Source organism: Onychomys torridus, chromosome 2, assembly GCF_903995425.1.
Source record: "Onychomys torridus chromosome 2, mOncTor1.1, whole genome shotgun sequence".
Lineage (NCBI taxonomy): Eukaryota > Metazoa > Chordata > Mammalia > Rodentia > Cricetidae > Onychomys > Onychomys torridus.
Window position 1 is genome coordinate 86,984,516 of NC_050444.1, and position 20,603 is coordinate 87,005,118.

The 20,603-nt window shown below is 38.6% G+C and overlaps 1 protein-coding gene across 1 annotated transcript in view; it reads right to left on the bottom strand.

The window, feature by feature from the left end:
- Positions 1-20,603, bottom strand: part of Brinp1 (BMP/retinoic acid inducible neural specific 1) — a 185,016-nt gene that overhangs the window by 69,837 nt on the left and 94,576 nt on the right. Inside the window, exon 3 of the mRNA XM_036178230.1 lies at positions 8,531-8,721. Coding sequence (XP_036034123.1) covers positions 8,531-8,721 — 191 coding nt within the window. The remainder of the gene's footprint in view (positions 1-8,530; positions 8,722-20,603) is intronic.

The following is a 20,603-nucleotide window of genomic DNA, read 5'->3' on the forward strand; positions in this document are numbered from 1 at the left end:
AATCCCTTTCTTTTTCTCTTCTCTATTATTTTTTCATCATCTCCTTAATTCCTTGCATCCGTATTTTATTTCTTTTCTAACCACCCCTTTTTACACAGACAAATGACAGGTTATGGTTATGTAGAGATAAGCAGGTATGAGAAAAGAGAGTGAATAGATAGCAAAATGCTTGGGCAGATGTGGGAAGAGAAACAGAGACAGAGACAGAGACACACACACAGAGACAGAGATTGAGAGGGAGAGAGAGAGAGAGAGAGAGAGAGAGAATTGACAGATACTTTTTAGATGATTGGTGAATTGGCAGAGGAATTAAGAATTAAGATATGGACATATGGATGAAGTATATCTTACAGAGATATAAATATGATTGTATAAATTTATATATTTTTCTTCCATGAGTTTTCCTGGAAATTTGTATGCAGAGTCATAATACTAGTAAGCTATAATGCCTTGGATGTGCCTAAGTAGGTACTTCATTGGAAGATATGAAGGAAGCTGTAAATGTAGCCAACAAGTAGTAGACATGGCAGCCAAACTCCTACCTCCATTCTCCACTGAGATGCCATAATTACATTTCTTAATTTGTCTCTCCCCCATGTAATTATTAGCAATAGCAGCAATTCTGGGAGAAAAAAAAAAAACTGCCCTTTAGTATTATAAGCAAGAATAAACTAGGTAATATGTGAAAGTATTCCATACCCAGGAAAAGTGACAGAAGAAAGATGAGTGGTATGGAGGGTGAGAATGGAGGGAAGAGAGGATGGGAGAGTGGAAAAAAGAGGAAAAAAGAAAGACACAAAGGTATGGTGGGGCACACCTTTACACACAGCACTCAGGAGGCAGAGGTAACTTGATCTCTGAGTTTGAAAGGGGATGGTCCTTCTCATCTCTCCTATTTCTTCCTTTCTCCCATCCCCATTTCCTCACAATTTCATGGTCTCCTGTTCTTTCAGCTTCCGGTTCATAGTTCAGTTTCCGGCACCAACATTGTAGTTCATAACCATCTACAATACCAGTTCTAGGGTCTCTCCTGCAATTCTTCCAGCCTCTGTGGGAATCAGCCATACACATGGTGTACATATGTGCATGCAGGCTAACACTCATACACATGAATCAAAATTAAATCATTTTTATATGAAATTTTGATGATAAGCAAAAGTTGGATATAAATTATTATGACTCTCTTTTGAGGTGGTTAAGGCCAAAGCACTGGGCCATGCCTTAAGCAAACAAAAAGCTGTGACATATGCAGAGAGCACTCTGGCCAGAGGAAACCTGAACAATAAGCTGCAACCCAAAAGAAGATGACATGCAGCCTAAAGCCAACCAAGACACACCACAGCAGCTAGGAGCAAAGCCTGACAAAAATCCACATATATAAATCTCAGTCCTTTTTTTAATAAATGAGAAATTGCTTACAAAATAAAACGTGGGGGGATTGGACTACATAATGAGTTCCTGGCCAGTCAGGGACATATACTTAGACCTTATTTCAAAACAAACAAGCAAACACACAAACAAACAAAAAACTAGAAAAAAACATGCAACCAGACAAAGAGATGAAGGTGGTAGAAAAGTGTGGTGGTATTGTGTTCCCCAATATATTGTGCAGGCTAATAAACTTTTCTGCGGTCAGAGAACAGGACGGCTACAATATTAAACATGAGGATAGGCAGTGGTAGCACATGCCTTTAATCCTAGCATTCCAGAGACAGAAATAGCTCTGGATCTCTGAGTTCAAGGCCACATTAGAAATAGCCAGGCAAAGTGACACATGCTTTTAATCCCAGAAATCCAGCCTTTAATCCCAGTGAGTGACAGCAGAAAGAGAAACATATATAAGGTGTGAAGACCAGAAACTAGCAGCATTTGGCTGGTTAAGCTTTCAGGTTTTGGAGCAGCACAGTTCAGCTAAAATTCATTTGGATGAGACTCAGAAGCTTGCAGTCTGAGGAAACAAGACCAGTTGAGGAACTGGCGAAGTGAAGTAGATGTGGCAGTTCTGTCTCTCTGATCTTCCAGCATTCACCCCAATAACTGGCCTCAGGTTTGATTTTATTAATAAGACCTTCTAACAATTCGTGCTACAGAGAAATTGGCAAAACACAATACAAGTAGAGAAGACAGAGAGGTGTGCATATGATCATATTTCATTTGTATACATGTCCATCAAAATTGCAGAATTTTTAGAAATAAAAGAAAATAAAAATTATTTTAAAAGTAACTTAGTTGATTAATAGTAGTTGTTATATACCCAAACCCTAGGACTGGCTTGCCTTGACTGGAACTAGGTATCACCCTCATGCTTCAGATCCTTCACATGAAAAATAGTGATATAAGCTGTATGGACTTCATAGGGTTGACATGAGAATTAAAATCTATTACAAGAAATAGTTAGATCCTGCATGGCCTACAGCAAATATTGTGTTACTATTAATTACAATGATTTGATAATTTCAGGTTGCCTATGATATAATATTTACCATTACATATAATCAATAAAATAAAATATTTAGAGAACATGACCTTACAGTATATTCTGAAACATAAAATCCGGTATCTAGGACAATTGAAATGTTTTTAGAATACTGATGAATTTCTGAGTTGAAGAAAGAAAAAACAATTTACTGTCAGGATGAATTTGCCCTCTTCTACTCCCTCTGCTAAATGTTTGACTTTTAAATCTTACCCAGCTTTCTAGGCCAGTACCTCATGCCAGTCCTGTACCTGGCATACCCAAGTACATCCCTTAGAAATGCTTAGGATTTGCCTCCAATGTCTCTATAAAATAATACCAAAGAGAAGAGATCATTTTCCTTCAATACAACCTGGGGTGTACATTCAGTGAGCTCCTTTGCCTATGCTGGGCATTTCCCTGTTTGAGGACTTTGGCAGGCATCCCAATGACAAACAAGCAAAACAGCAAACTGTGCTATGGAGTGACATAAAAAGATTTCATATAAAAAATTAACACTTCTTGCCGGGCGGTGGTGGCACACGGCTTTAAGCCCAGTACTTGGGAGGTAGAGCCCAGGTGGATCTCTGTGAGTTCAAAGCCAGCCTGAATCCAGGACAGGTGCCAAAACAACACAGAGAAACCCTGCTATATAAATAAGTAAGTAAGTAAGTAAGTAAGTAAGTAAGTAAGTAAGCAAGCAAGCAAGCAAATAAATATATAAATAAATAAATAAATAAATAAATAAATAAATTCTATTAGTAGTTCTCTTCCTGATACCCTGTTGACACAATAATATTCTTGAATAAGGTAGGTTAAGTAAAATATATTATTAAATTGATTTCCATCTTTATTTTTGTCTTAAAAATGTAGTCTTGGGAAGTGTTTCTGCTTCATTACAGTCCTTGAAAAATTAATTAGGATAGGACTGGGGTGTAGCTCAGTGGCAAAGTATTTGCTTAGCAGATACAAAGCCATGAGTTTAAATCCCAGTCACCATCTCCATAAAAGAGTGTTTATTTTTGTTTTAATATAAGAAGGGAGAAAGGAAAAAGGCATGAAAAAAGGAGGGAGCAAAAACAGTGAAAGGAAAAAGCAAGTGTGACACCTAGATACTTGAGATCATTTGAAATAGCCTACAGGGCTCACACTTGGATTCATATTCTGTTCCTATTATCCAGAAATGGTTCCAGGAGGCAGCAGCTTAAGATCATTTCCATATTCCAGATGAATCAACAAGGCAGAAGGACATGCAGACAGGAATGCAAACCATCATGTAACACCTCTGTAGGTAACATGGACCACAAGTCCTGAGAACCTGGCCTCTCCAGTTTTGCATACATGCATCAAGTAAAGCATGCTCTACTCTGCCTTAATGTTGACATTGCTGATCTACAACATGAACCCCTCTTTACCTCTCTGTCAACAACTCTGCTTTGCAAAATATAACCCTGCTTTTTATCATTGTTGATTATTCTGCTCTGTCAAATGAGTCCAGTTTACCTCACTCTGCTTTTTTGCCTTGGATAGCATTCACCCATTTCTCTTGTTTTGATATTACTATTCTTGGAAACTGTCTCTATCTCCCACTCCTTACCTTACCTGGGTTGATAACACTTTCCATGCATGCCCACAATTCTCTTTATTTCTGCAACACATCACTATCTCATTCTTTGGGAGTTTCTGAGTTAGCAGCCTATTCCCTCCAGTAGAGCAAAAATAATGTGAGATTGGGGATCTTCTAATAGTTCTATGCATTTCCCACTTAGAACAATGTGAGCATGGATTGTGTACTTAGCAAAAAATGATAAGACCATACATGAATAAATATGGAAGCATCCCAGGTCAATAGTACTTATTTATTGACCTATCTACTTTAGCAATGAGACTGAAATCTCCCAAATGAAGTTATTAAAGAACATTAAGAGGTTCCAAATACCTAGACTTGACTGAATTTTCAGCAAAATATGTATGTTTGCTTTTCTCATGTATCACCCTTCTTGGTTGAACTGTAGGAAATGCTACTCTTCTCTTTGAACCTGAAAAGTTATAGTTTAAAGATGACTTTACATCCAATCACACTTTGAGATTCAGAGACAGTAGGTGGTGGGGAGAGGAAATGTGAATTACCCAATTCATCTTTCTAATATTCCCAATGCTTCTCCTAGGGTACAACAGAGAACAGATGTTCAGTTATCATTTGATAGGTAAATGGATGGGCAGAGGATGGATGTGTGGACAGATGATTGGATAAATGGATGCATCAATAGATGGGTAGAGAAGTGTATAGTAAGTGAATTTTAGGAGTTAAGGCCATGAGTCAGTGGAAATAAATATTCCACATGTCAGCTCAGGCTCTCTTAAGGGCCTGTGAAACAGAAGGTGAAACAAGCTGGGTCCCTCTGGACTGAGAGCTGGAAGAAGGAAGTCTTAGATCAAGAGGGGTTAATGGACTTCTTGCTGCATTATTAAGACTTAATTTCATGTATATTAAGAGAATGTGCTGTTTGGAGCTGCATTCCCCTTGGGCATTTTTGCAAATTGCCTCTTCACCCCAACCAGGCCTTTCCACAGTCTTCTAGTCCTCCAGGGTCTTTGCCTCACTCCCTGTACTACCTTTCCTCAGAGGCAACAAGCAAAACTCAGACACACAGAGGATGGACTGCAGTGACTGCACATGGGAGTGTTGTGACATCCCTATCCTTTCTCTGGAGGCCATATAGTTTTATTATCTCTCTTCTCAGCCAAATGAAATTTATTGGGTATGCAGTGTGGGGAACACCAACTACACTCACAAAGAAAACACAAATGGTCAAGAAGGATGAGCCCTCACATTCATGAATTAAAAAGTATGAATGCAGTACATATATTCCCATATATGTAAAACCTCACATATAAGCCTATACTCATCTATCATACCTGTATGTATGTAAGAATGTGAATATAGATATACCCAGGGACAGTCACTCATAGTCAAGCCTTGGGAGGCATCCATGTGTGCCTTTTGAACAGGTGGACATATGCTCCAAGTATGCATGCATTCTTAATCAGGCACATCCCACAAACACCTAGTCTACAAAATGTTTTCTTTGACCCAAAACATGTTTTTCAGAGGTACTAAGGAAATCTGCTACATGTAATTCCAGACACAGAATTTGTCTCTGAGCTACCTTCCATCAGATCACTCATATCAAGTGTTTTTGTGAATTTAACAGTTTTCATTAAAATTTAAAAAGTACTGGAAATACCCAAGTTATGGGACCCTCCCCCAGCTCAAATGTGTGCTTCCCACTCCCTGTCCTTCCTATTTTCCTAAAGAGCTGAACAAATGCTCATCTTGTCCTGTACATGACAGTTCAGTGCTAATCTTTTGTTTTTTAATTATGCCCTTAGGAACTTACTTGACACCTCAAAAGGTTTATCAAAGCATTTCTTCTCTGTGAATACTATGTTCCTAAGAAGAAAAAAAATACCCTATAATAAATAATATTTTCTACAGTTCTTTCTGTAGAGATTGGGAAACTGATATCCCGACAAGAAAGAGAGTCTCTGAATACCTCCCACACTTCTAGCGAGTGACAGGATACTGCTTCAATCGGAGATTCCCTGAGTTCTTTAACTCCATTAAATAATAACAGTGATGATAGTGACAACAGCAATAATTTGTTAGGTGCTGGTAAGCTAAGAATTGTCTTCCCCTCAGCCATGTGTCAGTGTTTGCTATGGACTTTTAATACTTTATTTTGTTTTTAATACTCACAGTCTGTATTAGGAAAGAACTATTATGACTAGGTACAAAGAGGGAACTGAGGCAGAGAACTGAACATCTGCAGAAGTGTCCTTAAGCTTATAAAAATTTTGGGGCAGAACTAGAAAGTAGGTGATGTCATTCTGGATCCTGTCCTTTTCTTTACAACTCCTCCTTAACCCTTTCCCTCCCAGTGCACTAGGAGGCCCTTAAGAAATACTTTTCCAAACACAAATGAATGAGTTTACGAGTGAAATAATGACATTTGAAGGATCTTGCATGGTTTCAAAGTCACAGGATTTGATCAACAGTAAATCTTTCTCCTCCTTGCTGAGAGCCTCCACAGTGAGGCCTGAGAGAACATTACGGTACTGCTGTCCAACACAACATTTCAATCCAATGCTTTGCATATTTTAAAGCATTGTGTTGTAAAAAACAGGAGAGGAACAAGACTCTGTGAATAATTTACCACCTTGCCTTGGACAAATTAAAAATATATTTCATGGAGGGGAAAAAAAGTCTTACGTTAATTGCGATTTTCAGAGACCGAGACCAAAGCACAGCTTTTAATCGAAGAACCAAATTGGTTGCAACAACATTTTTCCCCAATGAAACAGGAGTTGAGAGTCATTCAAAGGAAAGCATAGAGGTGAATACCACACCCTGTAGAAATCACCTCATTTTCAGTTTACAATCAAGTATAATTTATACTAATAATTTCACATTGAAAGTCCCACTTAATTTAATATCTGCTAAACAAGATACATAAATAACTGTTGGTCAGTTGGTTGTTGGAGTAGATAGCTTGATGAATAACTAAGATGGTCAAAGAGATAATTCATACCAAATTTTAAATATAATGCAGGCTTTTCAACCACGAAACCTTACATTCTTGACTTAGTTGTGTTACTTATTAGCCTTAACTCCTCCGAGGCCTGGTTTTATTATTTATAAAACAGAAGACAGTATTAGGATTTAACTTGTCGTTTTCAGAAATACAGACAATATAAAATGCCTACATTACAGCTATCCTAATTAATAAGTGGTTAAAATGATTGTAACTTGAATTTATCCAACCAACATCTCTACCCATATTCCTCAGGCTTCCAAATTAATGACTTTCCGTTCATCAAACTGTATAGAAAGTATCCAGGGACATGCCTCAGTAAGCAAACTGCTTGCTGTGCAAGAATGAGGACTTGAGTTTGGATTCCCAGAATCAATGTAAATAGGTAGGTGTGAGAACATATGCCTGTAATCTGAGGAGACAGAAAGCAACTTGAGCCCATGTGGACTTCTGTACTCCATGCATACAAACGAACATGTATGCCCATCGTCACACATGCTAACACATCCATAAATATGTACATGCTCACAAATTAACAGTCTAAAGTTACCCTGAAAAGCACTACCACCTGCGTTTATCAAGCCACTACCTACTAAATTAAAGTATCATTGCTCCCATGAGGATAATCCTGACTATCCCAAAGGAAAAGACTCCTGTTGGGATCATACCTTGGTCTGTTCAAGAACATAGCAAATTATTTATCCTGGCATGGTCTGTAACTATGTGCATCTCAGCAGCTCTACACAGGTGTTGAAGTACCAATGATTTTCAGAAAGTACAGTGAACTTAGTTACTGTAGGAAATTTAAAAAAAAAAAGAAAGAAAAGGAAAAGAAACCACCTTCGTGCTTAAGGGATACAAAATGATGCATTCAGGCACAACACATAACCTAAATGCCCCAATTTGCACCAGTTCCCATAATTCCCATTGTCTTCATTGGTTTCATTCTACTCCCTCTCCTCATTCTCTCACAGATGGATTGCCCTAGAAGGGAATATGGGTAAGGCTGAGTACAGCAAAGCAATTGGCCTACTTTCATGTTAACCTATTCCAAGCCCATATAAGATGCGCATGATAGTCCACTTATATAATGCTAACCTCAAATATCACCCCTTAATTTTCACTTAAACAAAAGAAATTCCCTGAAAATTACCTGACATTTAATTTTCTTGTTATTAGATCCCACTCCAAAAGAACAATGACAATGATCCCAAGAAGCGTTCCTAACAAACAGTTTATTCCAAGGTTAACTCATATTTCCACAAGAGTTAATACTCCTAAATTAGCCTTTATGTAGATGTGGATTATCTCTTCAGATATGATCACAGCAGCCAAGACAACTGGCATCTCTGAAAATACACGCTTTGGGATGATATATAATGGAATAAAGGGTAATATGTTTTGACTCTCAGAGCATCCCATTCTCTTGTCATCCTCGACACAAAATGATAGAATCATATCCCAGTAGCTGCTGACCTACCTCCCAATGTAGCAGAGATGAGCAGGTGGGTGCCGTATTTTTTGATGATGGTATCAATGAACTGCTGAGTGGTGGGTCTCCTGCCAAGCAGACGGATGCTCCTTTGAAATTCCGGCATGAGGGGCACTGGATGGCGGACCAGGTCTCTCCTCTCTATGGCTGTGTTCCTCACCTTCCAACGGGCAAACTCCCTGGGCAGGAGAAATGAGCAACATTCTTCAGCTTTCATTTGTAGCCACAAGCCAAAGACCACCCATCCATTCCACAAAAGTAGCTCTCCTAGATGAGAGAGTGTCCACAGTTACTTCCAATTTTACTTCACATTTTTTCACATTGTTTCTGACTATGTAGTCAAGCTAGGCTGAAATTCACCCTATAGCCAAACAACTATTGAGCTCATGATACTTCTGTCTCCACCTCTCAAGTACTAGGATGGCAACTGAGTCCTCAGCTCTGCAATTGCTTTTTATATTTGTTTTGTGACACTTTCCTTTAGAATGTGCGAACACCTATAGTCCACAACTGTTTATTGAGAAGCATTGTGATCACTGGGATATTTAATCAGAGCCGCACCCAGGCCCTGGACTTTCTTGCTAAACATCAGGAATACAAGTGGAAAGACTGAATTAAATTAAATAATAATCATGATCTACAGAAAATAAATGATTGAGATGTTGATTTTCATGCATTTTAATTATCACAATATTCATGTAAGAGTAGATGATAATCCATTTCTGATTCCTTTTGGAGGAACTAGAATTCCAATTCCACCTCTTACTTGATAGTCAATCTCACTAGACTGTAAATGCATTAAACAAATGGTAATTTCTCAGTTGATCCGAGACTCATCCACTAATCAACTCAGTGATGTTTTATATGGTAGGATTTAAAATAAATCTTGAAGGAGTAATGAAGAAGCAAGTGGATGAAAATACGTAAGGGCATCAAGAAGAGAGGTAGTGAGGGAGGCAGGTAGAGAAACAATGAACAGAATATAAGCTACCTGATACCCAAAACATTTCACAAAGTAAGTGTTAGGCCCAGAATGCTATACTTTAAAGGAAGTTCACAGAACTCATACTATTTAGAAGCAACAAAGCAATGCTCTGAATACTATATGAAGAAAATATGAATCTCCTTCTTCGCAGAATATAGAAATGACCAACACAGAGAAGCATTGAATTTAGGGATGCAAGTATTGTCCAACCTACTGCAAATTCTGTGCTACAACATTGGACAAAGCATTTGCTTTCTCTGAACATCATTTTTCATCTATAAAATTCAACAAACACTATTTTCTACTGCTGTTAAGGGGTTCTCTGAAACATTGTGTGAAATGCCTTTGGAAACAATAGGACATTACTCTAATGTAAAATACCATTTTATAATTTTATCTCCTCAAATATTCCCAGGTATGCTCTTGTAAATCATTAGAGGCATATTCATAGTGAATCTGAAAGACACAAACTAGGACACAAAACAGAGGCTGAATAGGATTTGGTCCAGGTTGCTTTTGTGCTAACAGCACTTACCATTTTTACCAATGACGCAGCTTTCCTACCTTGGTTACAGACTCTGGATACATTGAGATAAATAGAGTAGCCAAGGGGACTATAAGGTCAGCCCAGATAAATGATGAAAACCAACATTTAATGAAAAGTGTTCTCTCTCTCTCTCTCTCTCTCTCTCTCTCTCTCTCATACACTCTCTCTCTTTCTCTCTCCTTTTACAGTATTGAAGAGATAGGTTAAAAACAGAGTAAGAGAAAGAAGATATGAGAATTAGGCTGGAATAAGATCTGATAATTCAATGGTCATATCTGAGCCTTGGATTATAGAAACCTGAGTTTGGAAAAAAGTTTTGAAATCAAAATACATCTATGAGCCTGAGAAGCTATAGTCCATATCTGTGTAAGTGATTGTTGTCCATGATTCTGAATAGAATTCAAATACCAAAGCAACATACTGCATCATTGACATGCATACAAGTCAGTCAAACGCAATCAACAAAGCCCTACAGGGTACATATTTTCACACTACAATGTCTGTCCTGAGGAAGCTACTGTCTACCAGGGAAAGGATAGCATTTACAGATTGTTGTAAATTAAGTTGTATAGGACATACAAGGAAGAATATGAGTATTCCATGCCTTTGAGAAACAGTTCTGAGAGTATTTGAATACTGTATTTTGAAATTTTTGTGTAGTGTTGATTAGTAGAAATGCAGTCTAAAACATTATCCATGTGGAGAAAAGGACAGGAGCTAAGACAGTGATCATTATAGTTAGAATGTAGTACAAGAGCATCAGAGTAGAAGGGGAGTAGTATGGAGGGTTGGCAAAAGGGGACAGGGGACAGCAAGAGGACTAGCCAGGTCTAGGGAAGAGTATGGAGACCCAGCAATAAAGTAAAGGAGTAAGTTACATTTTAGGCCCACTGAAACCTGAACTCACCAATATGGCTTCTACTAGGGAATATGAAAATGCTTCATGGTTAGTTTAAACTATCCCAGAAAATCTTCTTCTCCTCTCTCTCTCTGTCCTTTTATGTATATTTATTACTTACTATCACACTATAAGAAGTTCCATGGAGGAAGCCATATATCAAGCATTCCAACCCAAGAAAAGCTTCCATTCAAACATTCCATTCTGACAGCCTTGGATCTTGAAAGAAAACAAGTCTTATTATTTGTCATGTGCATGAACTGAGAAACTGATCTTTACCAGCACAGGTAGAGGATGACTGAAGCCTCATGAGATACCCACCAAGCTCACCAACCAACAGTAAGATAATATTGCTGCTTTATGTCAACAAATGTGGATAAATGTACTACTCAACCATTGATGATCAATGTGAGATGAAGTGAGTTATAATCTATGTCTGACAAAATAGTCTTTCTTAAGTATTTGATGCTTTAAACTCATAAAAGTATAATACAATAAATATATGTATATAAGCATCCATTTCAGAAACCAATCATGTGCTGTTCCACATGTGCATATTTATTTAGAACTTACTTCTGTGGACTGCTTTTTCATGTGAACTTTCTTATAGGTCTCAAAATGATTGTTTATCTACACATACAATGTTATGTTAACTTGCTGAGGGTAACTCAGCTAGTTTGTTATAGCAAGTTGCCACTGTAAACAAACTGACCTTTTAGTTTCACTTTTAATGTAAATATGGAGAGAATATTTTACAGTACAGAGTTGCAGGCAGAGAAAACTGGATCTTCAGAGTTTTCCAGTCAACCAATCTAGCTAAATCAGTAAGCTATAGGTTCAGGGAGAAGCGCTGACTCAAAAAGTAAGGTGAAGAGTGACTGAAAAAGACACTCAGCAGTGCCATCTAGCCTACACACACACACACACACACACACACACACACACACACATCCATATTCACAAGTACACACCCACACAGAGGCATGTATACACATGCAACACACACATACACACATATTTTGTAGGCTGAAATTTACAACAGTTAATAACAGTTTAATACTTTGATACATGCACACACAGAGAGAGAGAGAGAGAGAGAGGGGAGGGGGAGAGAGAGAGAGAGAGAGAGAGAGAGAGAGAGAGAGAGAGAGAGAGAGAGAGAGAGGAGTTCTGACAGTAACTGCATATGTTAACTGGGAACCAAGTATTTCTCAGCCCTGCTTTGGGATGACTGGATCCTCATGAGAGATCCATGGACAGAACATTAAAATAGCCATCCCACCGAAATCATGGGATGATACTGCTGATTTCTACCTTTCCTTCTTGACATTTATATTCTCAGACAACCAGGTCTCTTTCTATATACCCTACCCCTTCTCATTATCTCTCATTTTTACAAAAGTAACATGCTTTCTGAATTTCTCCCCTCTTTGCACAGCCAAATCTTGTTTCATTCAAACTTCAATTTGCACAGAATTTTTGAACACTCTCCATTCCCACTCTCCCCTATCAATAAGCTATACCAGAGACCTTTCCCTTTGGGTCCCTTTATTAAAACTATGATTAGAACAACAGATCACGGTTTCCAAACTTTGTTTAGCAATCATCCACTTTCCCCCCCTCAATTTAGGAATCAGAAGTGGTGTCCGTGGTTCTGAGCAGGGACTTCTACATATGAAGCTTAGTTTCTTCCTCCTTTCTCTCCCTCCCTCCTTCCTTCTGAGAGGTATTTATTATTATTATTAATTATTTAATTATTTATATATAATATGTGTGCATTCATACATGTGTGGGTGTGTACACGAGTGCTAATGCCTATGGAGGCTAGAAGCATCTGGTTTCCCTTGAGTTGGGATTATAGGCCACTGTGAACTGTTAATAGTTATAAGGAATCAAATGCTGGTCCTCAGCAAGGGCAGTTTGCTCTCTTGAAAGCTGAACCATCTCTCCAGTCCCATTCACAAGCATTTTAGTTGGACCTGGAAACATGATTGGTATGTTACAAGTCTTACATCTACTCCATGAAAGATAAACTGGTAACTCAATGTTGCCTTCTATTTTGTTTGCTTCAGAAGCAACATCCATGGTGGGCCCTCAGTATACACCTAGTAAGTCTCCCAAATACTTTGGAGGTTGTGCGAAGAATAAATGAGGATGGCATTGGTTCTCTACACCTGTGTTGGTTCTCTGTGCATGGAAGAAAATGTGAGGGAGTGAGTCCTTTCCTTCTACTCTATTTGTCTTAGGGGTTAAACTCAGGTTGTCAAGGTGGACACCAAGTACCTTTAGTGCCTTTATGTGGGATACCAACTAAGACTCCATAGGCCAATGACCCAGACTGAATGTGTTCATAGTATGGTTTATGAAGTTCTGCAGCAATTATAGGGATTTGGAGCCAGGACTATAGGAAGAGCAGCATTCTAGAATTATATACCCTTTATCAAATGAACTCCAGTAAGTAGGTCCCACACCACCTAGATCTGTCCTTATACATGCAACTGAAAATTGAGTTATGTATCCACGATTTTAGTGCCTGCTATTATCCCAGCACCGAAGTTTAAGAAGTAAACAAAATTTATTTTTATGAAGATCTGCTTTAAGACAGCTTATATTATTGTGAGAACAAATGTATCTCAAGGAAACCAGCATGTAGAAGAGACTATTGTTCAGACAAATAAGGAAGAGAATGAGTTTTCTGGGAGCTTTGTATTATGGCTGGGAAAGGCCTTTCTCATTTGAAAGGCTGTTTGAAGGAAATGAGAACCCATGGAGCCATCTGGTGGAGGAAGAGTGCTCTTCAAAAGAAGAGTGGGTGCAAAGATCCTGAGGTAGGAGTAGGATTGTCTTGTGTGGGGACCATCAAGGATGCAGGCAGAGATAAGGATAAGATAAAAGGTTATGAGAAAAGAAATCAAACAACACCAATATGTGGGACGGAAGAGTATAGAAACTGAAATGCTGTTAGCCTTGGAAAAAAATCAAACTAGACTCTACACAGCCTATGCGAACACCCTACCACTGAGCTATATTTTCAGTGCTAATTATAAATTCTAAGTCATATAACTGTTTTGAGCCAATTCAATCTGATTGTGTTTGAAGGGAAGGAGTTAGGAACGTGTTTTCTGAGAAGGACCAGATTTTAAGTTCATTAGGCATCACAGACAACCACTCAAATCTATTCTTGTGCTTTGGAGAAGCTACAGGTAATGTGTAAACAAGTAAATGTGGCTATATTCTAATATAATAATATTTACCAACATTAAGTGGAAGGCTAGTTTATACCTGTAGAGTGTGTAAATCCTTCTTTTGAAAGCTTCATTTTAACCCCATTCATAGAATATATCAAATCCAATTTGCCCAATTCATGGATTGGAAAATGGAATGTCAAATAGCTTAAATAATAAACCCAAAAAGAGAGAGAGAGAGAGAGCAAAATGCTAGAATGGCTTAATCAGAACCTGGGGTGGATGAGTGCAGGTGCATGTGACTTCCCATGTACCATACCACCTCGGAACAAATAAGATAAATAAAAGGAAGCAAGGAAGAAATGTCGCTTACGTGCTCTGTTGGCCCTGGAAAAATTTTATGTAAGTGCTCAGTGAACTGAGAACAACATAAAATAGATCTTTCCTTCCGAGCCCACAGAACAAGCAAATCCCCCTGGAGGAAAAGAAAAAACTTGCCATGACTCAGGATCAACAGAATATGCTTATGCCCAATTAAGCATCCCAGCAGGGTGGGTGAACCAATTAGACTAAGATTTAAAAAAGGATTCTGGATGGAAGGCATGACATGTCTACTGTAAGACCCATCCCAGAGGAGGGCTGTAAGCAGGAGACCACATGGAGACAAGGGCAGTCAGTCTACAGAGGAAGAATGGATCCTCCAGTGCAGGCTGAAGAAGAGGCTGAAAGGAAACTGTAAGACCAAGGCTTTCGTTTTAGACTAAGCATGGCCTTAATAGGAAAACCCTTTGACCTCTTTAATAATTATCTGATTTTTGGGTCCTCCCCACTCTGTCTGTCTGTCTGTCTCTCTCTCAGTAACACTTTGAATGTACGTTGCACTCAAGTGGCAGGAATTATTTATTGTAAGATAGGCAGGAATCAGGCTCTGTACAGAGATGTTTCTCCTCCCCCAAATGCCTTGCCTTCATCTGGTACTTAAAACTGATTGATTCAGATCACCCGCACCCCTGACTCCTTCAGTCTAGGAGCTGAAGGCAGAAATTCTGGGCTTTGCAACATGACTACAGCACCTACTGTTTACAGTCTATAAAATGTAAATGGTACCTTAGAGGGATGTATTTCAGCCTATTCTAAATAATAAAGCCTGAGGCCCAGTACAGCCAGCCCTCAATAAAATGTTAATGTAAAGACACTTCAATATTAGCAGTGCTTTGGTGATTTTATAAAAGGCTCCAATAGGAAGCTGAGTGGTTATAGGTAGATGGTGGGTGGGAAGAGAGAACAAATTATAATTTTCATCATGAATTTACCCAAGGACAGAATTTTGGGGAAAGGTAGACTTTCATAATTGTGAAATTTACTGAAAACAGTAAGTCTGACTATAAGAATTACTTTCTTCTGGTCTGTCTCCTAATGTATACATTGAAGATCAAAACCACATGGCTCCCTAAATTGTCCCACTAAAAGTCAATGAGGGGGGCTGGGAAGATGGCTTGGAGGTTAAGAGCACTTCTGCTGCTAATGTAGAGCAGCCAAGTTCAATTTCCAGCAATCACATGAAGGCCAATAAGCATTTAAAACTCCAGTTCCATGGGATCTCATGCCCTTCTTTAGCCTCCAGAGGGATCAGGCATACACATGCTGCATAGACATACATGCAGATAAGAAAACAAAGTAAAAATAAATAAATCTTTAAAAAATTAACAAATTTCAATGAAATAACACTGGAAGACATCTTGTAAATTGAAACAGACTACTAAAAGATAGTTGATATTTGCAGATTTTATTTTTTTTATCATTTTCATAAGAAACAATGACTTCAGTTAAGACTCCTATTAATAGTGGAGAGGCTGCTTGAACTGCTCTTCTCCTGCAATCAGATTGGTGACTCCCCTAATTGTCATCATAGAACCTTCATCCAGTAACTGATGGAAGCAGATGCAGAGATTCTCAGCCAAGATTTTAGCCTAGAACTGGGAGTCCTGTTGAAGAGAGGAAGTAGATAGAAGTACTTGCTGGGCAAGCATGATGAAGTGAGTTTAATCTTTATGGTAAATGCACATGCATGCGCGCACACACATACACACACACACACACACACACACACACACACACACACACACTGTTCCACACCACACCACACTACAGTTTATGTAAAACTCCAGGACTGTGCAGGTAGAGGCAGAATGATTGCTGGGACCTTCTGGCTGGCTTCCCCAGCTGAATTAGTTCAGTGAGAAACCTTGTCTCAAGAGAGTGAGACAGAAAGTGATAGAGCAGGATGCATGATATTCTCCTCTGACCTCCAAGCATGGGTGGGTATACAAGCATGCACAGTACACCCCCCTGCATACACACACAAGTGGGGGTAGACACTACATGTACACACAAACACAAGTAATAATAATAACATAAAATGTGGAGGAAATAAATAGAAAAAATAATAGAAAAGGAAGTCTGAGTAACAATACATCAGAGTGATGTTATGCAATCCTAAACACTTGAGGAGTGTGAACTCTCAATATCTTTGAGCATGCCTATATTCAAAAGACACAAGCAAATCACAGCCAAGAGGAATGCAGTCAAGAAGAGAGCAAGTTGTCTGTTGCTTAATACTTTCCAATAAATGTAGATTCTCTGAGTTCATGGTAAGTCACAAGCACCTGCTATGGTTTCCTAGGGAGACAAAGGCAGGGAATTCTGAATGATGTCCTCAAAACAAACCCTCTGGAGAGTCTGACTGGCTCTAGGCAGCCTGGTATCTATGTGAAAGCAACACTCAGTAGAGCGACTGCATGAGGGTCAAACCCATTATAATGTAGGTATTCACTTCTCTGTAGTTTTGATTTCATCCAAAAAAACATTTTAGAATATTTTATAGACACTTTTTGTCTAATAAATGTTTGTTGAAAGCATGATTGATTGCAGTTGCAGGATGTTTGCATTTGTTTATTCCTGGATGGCTTATCCTTTTGGTTGCATTAACTAATCACTTAGAAATGGAATAAAAAGAAGCCTCAGAGTTTCAGTGTGATGGAGGAGAACTCTGAGACTGCTTCAGATATTGTTAGCAGCAAATTATCCCCAGAGATGAACTAGGGGAATCACAGAGGAAGAGGCTAAAGAGACGAAATCATTGCACTGAGAAGAGAGCGAGGGCATTTCTCTTGCCTGCTGTTCCCATTCTCTCCCACAGATCCCCAGCCAGCTCAAGGAAAGGTGAACCCAAGGGCACATGTGAAGTAGAAATGATGCATTTTAACGAGCAAGGGTGCCAGTGCCAAATCCCCTGCCTGCATTCATGCCCCGGAATGTAAGAGGGAGGACAGTGGAAGAGCCATGCCATCCAAGTGAATCTTTCAGAGCATTCTGGCTCAGAAAGGGCAAAAGGAGAAAAGCAAGCAATAAGAGAAAAAAATGAATAAAAAGAAAGAACCATTTCTGAAAATGTGATTATGAAGGTGCTGTTTTTCATTACAGGTAAGGATATTGGCTTAAGTTAAAGAATAAAATAATGCTTAGAATTTGCATGTCTCCAAAGCATGTTCATTTAAGTAATGATATTTTAAAAATTTAACGGTCATGTTCATGTATGCCACAACACAGATGTGGAGGTCATAAGACAGCTTGCAGCAGCAGGTTCTCTCCTACTCTATGGATTCAGAGTATAGAACTCGGGGCTTCAAGCTTGGTAGCAAGTGTCTCAATCTGCTGAGCAATCTCACTAGCACAAATTATGATAATATAATTCCTGTTCCATTCACAGAGCAGGTCTGAAGGCCCACAAGGAAACAAAAAGTGGAGACATCAGAGTGTCCAATCCAGGGAACACATACTTGCATGGAGCTTATCTTCTGTTTGAGGGAAAAACTTAAGAAGCTAAAGAACAGAACCAGGAAGAGCACACACAAAATAATACAACTTTTTTAATGAATGCACCATTCCCAGAAACACAAGTGGAATTCTTCATGCCATACTGTTAGTGAATATTAGGGCATATGCAGGTGATGGGAATTAATATTGGGGAAGGCAGCTTAAAACCAACTTGCTTCATTTCATACTGAGCAACTGGCACTTGCTTTTCCACCCACTTACTGTTTTTCCCTAGAGAATCCAAACATGAGGGTGGGAAAGATTTTCAAGAAACTATCCAAGGATATGGATACCATTTCACCATGGAGAAAATGTAAGCTCAAAAAGAGAAGTTGTTGTCTAAAAGTTATAGCACCATCTGTGGCATGAGGTGTGAGATGGGGAAGAAATGAAGGTTCCTGATTTCCAATCGGCATCTAAAAATAATGTTCATTCCATTACTGAGATTTGTGGGTTCTGTAGAGCACCCAGTCTTTGGCAATTCTTCATTACCATTTATCCTATCCTCTCAAGAACCTGGGAAACAGAAATGACTGTCAATGCCATCACAGCAAAAGCTGCTGAGTCTCAGGGGGATGAAGCCCTGCTTGGCAAATGAGTGCTAGAAGATAGCTGAACACCTACATGCTCTGACTGTCCTGGTCTCTCCTGTTGGGGTCAATGTACCAAGGAAGGAGAGAATTGACTTTCCCAAATGTGTCACAAGGACACTCTGCTATACTCCACAAGGCAAATTCAGGGTAGCAAAAACAAGCAGATAGAGCAGGACAGATGGTTCTGTTGGCAAAGTGCTTGTGTGATGACCTAAGTTCTATTCCCAAGTACCCATGTGAAAAGCCAAGCGAAACAGTTTAAGCTTCTAATCCAAGTCTTGGGGAAGACTTGAAAATTGTTATGCTCAAGGTCCAAAGAGAGACTGTGACTCAAACGTACAGAATGAAAAGTGGTTGAGGAAAACACACAAAATGATGATTGGTTTTTATTCTGACACTCATATGTATGCATAAGCACCCACACTCATATACACATATTTACACAAACCATTGCATATAACACTGAGAGAGAGAGAGAGAGAGAGAGATGATGATGATGATGATGATGATGATGATGATGATGATGATGATGCTTTACTGTCTTATGTATCTAAACAGAGGTCTTCTCCTAAAGGTGCTATGACACTGTGGAATGAGCACAGATTTTACAGCTAGAAAAAAAGATCTGCCTGGAGACAAAGCATGAAGCTGTTCATTAGCTAAGAAATTGTGTGTACTTCTCTCACCATCTCCAAGCTTCTTCATCAGCTCAGTAGAAGTATCAGGACTTACCTTGCAGGGTTGCTGGAAGGATTAGACATAATGAATCCAATTAATCTGGCAGTAGTAGCTACTCAATAAATGTTAGCTCTTTATCCTTTGGCAAGGCATTCTAAAAGAGGAGTTTGTCGCAAAACACATAACTTTTAATGGATATTTTAAATGATCTTAATATGCCTATGGGCTCCAGGGATTACACAAACTGCATATAAATAAAATATTTAAAATTCTGTTTACTCAATTTGTCTCTCCACTGATTTCCAAAGCAGCTATTGTGAAAGCATGAGTCATAACTAAATATAGATTAATAAAAGTTTGGAGCAGCAATTATTTTCCAATTATCATAGATCCCATTAAACATTGCAATTATATGAATTTTCTCTTTCAGATCACAAAATTTGAGAGCTCCGAGGGACCACAGAGAATGTCTTCATCATTCTATCAATCTTGAGATGGTGGGAGTGCCGAATCCTAACCACTTTACAATATAAATACTCTGAGAAAGGATATTTTCCCTGAGACATCCCACTGTTAGCAGAAAAGCTGGTCTGGAAAAACAACAGTTCTTGTTTGTCCAGGTATCTTTCAATGAAAGAGAACTTTCCTTGCCTACAGTGCATCTTCTTGAGAGAAAAACAAACTTTTCTGAAAGCATGTACTACTGCAATTAAATACCAACTTCATTTTTAGTAAAATGTTTTAAGATTGAGAATTATTTTCTGCCTGGTGATAGCTGCCTCAAATACAGATCCTCACCTATATCTCTCTTTTGTTTTCTTAATTAGAATCCTCTCATGTCTCTGTTTCAAACTATCTGTGAAAGATATTTTTCTTCAACTCATTCTATACATAGCCAGTATGGCTCTGGCCCTTTACTGGGAATTATGAAATCTAAAAACATTTTTTTTACTTAGCCTAAATATAACAGATGTCCTTAAAAGTAATTTATATAATTTATGAGTTGACAAATTACAGGCCACAGATTATATTTTTCCATGGCTTGTTATGCAAATAATATTTTGTTGGAAATCATTCCCAAGATTTGTTTAAGTCTACATTGCCTATGGCTGCTATTAAACAACATAGGGAGATGAACACTCACATCATAAAGTGAAAGGCCTTCCTGTCTGAAATACTCACTCTTTGATCCTTCATAAAAAAAAATTATCTGCTGACTTTGGCTTAACTAATTGAATAATGCAGTCAAATTACTTATTTTAAATAAATAGCCAAGGATGCCTGATTAGAGGCCTATTG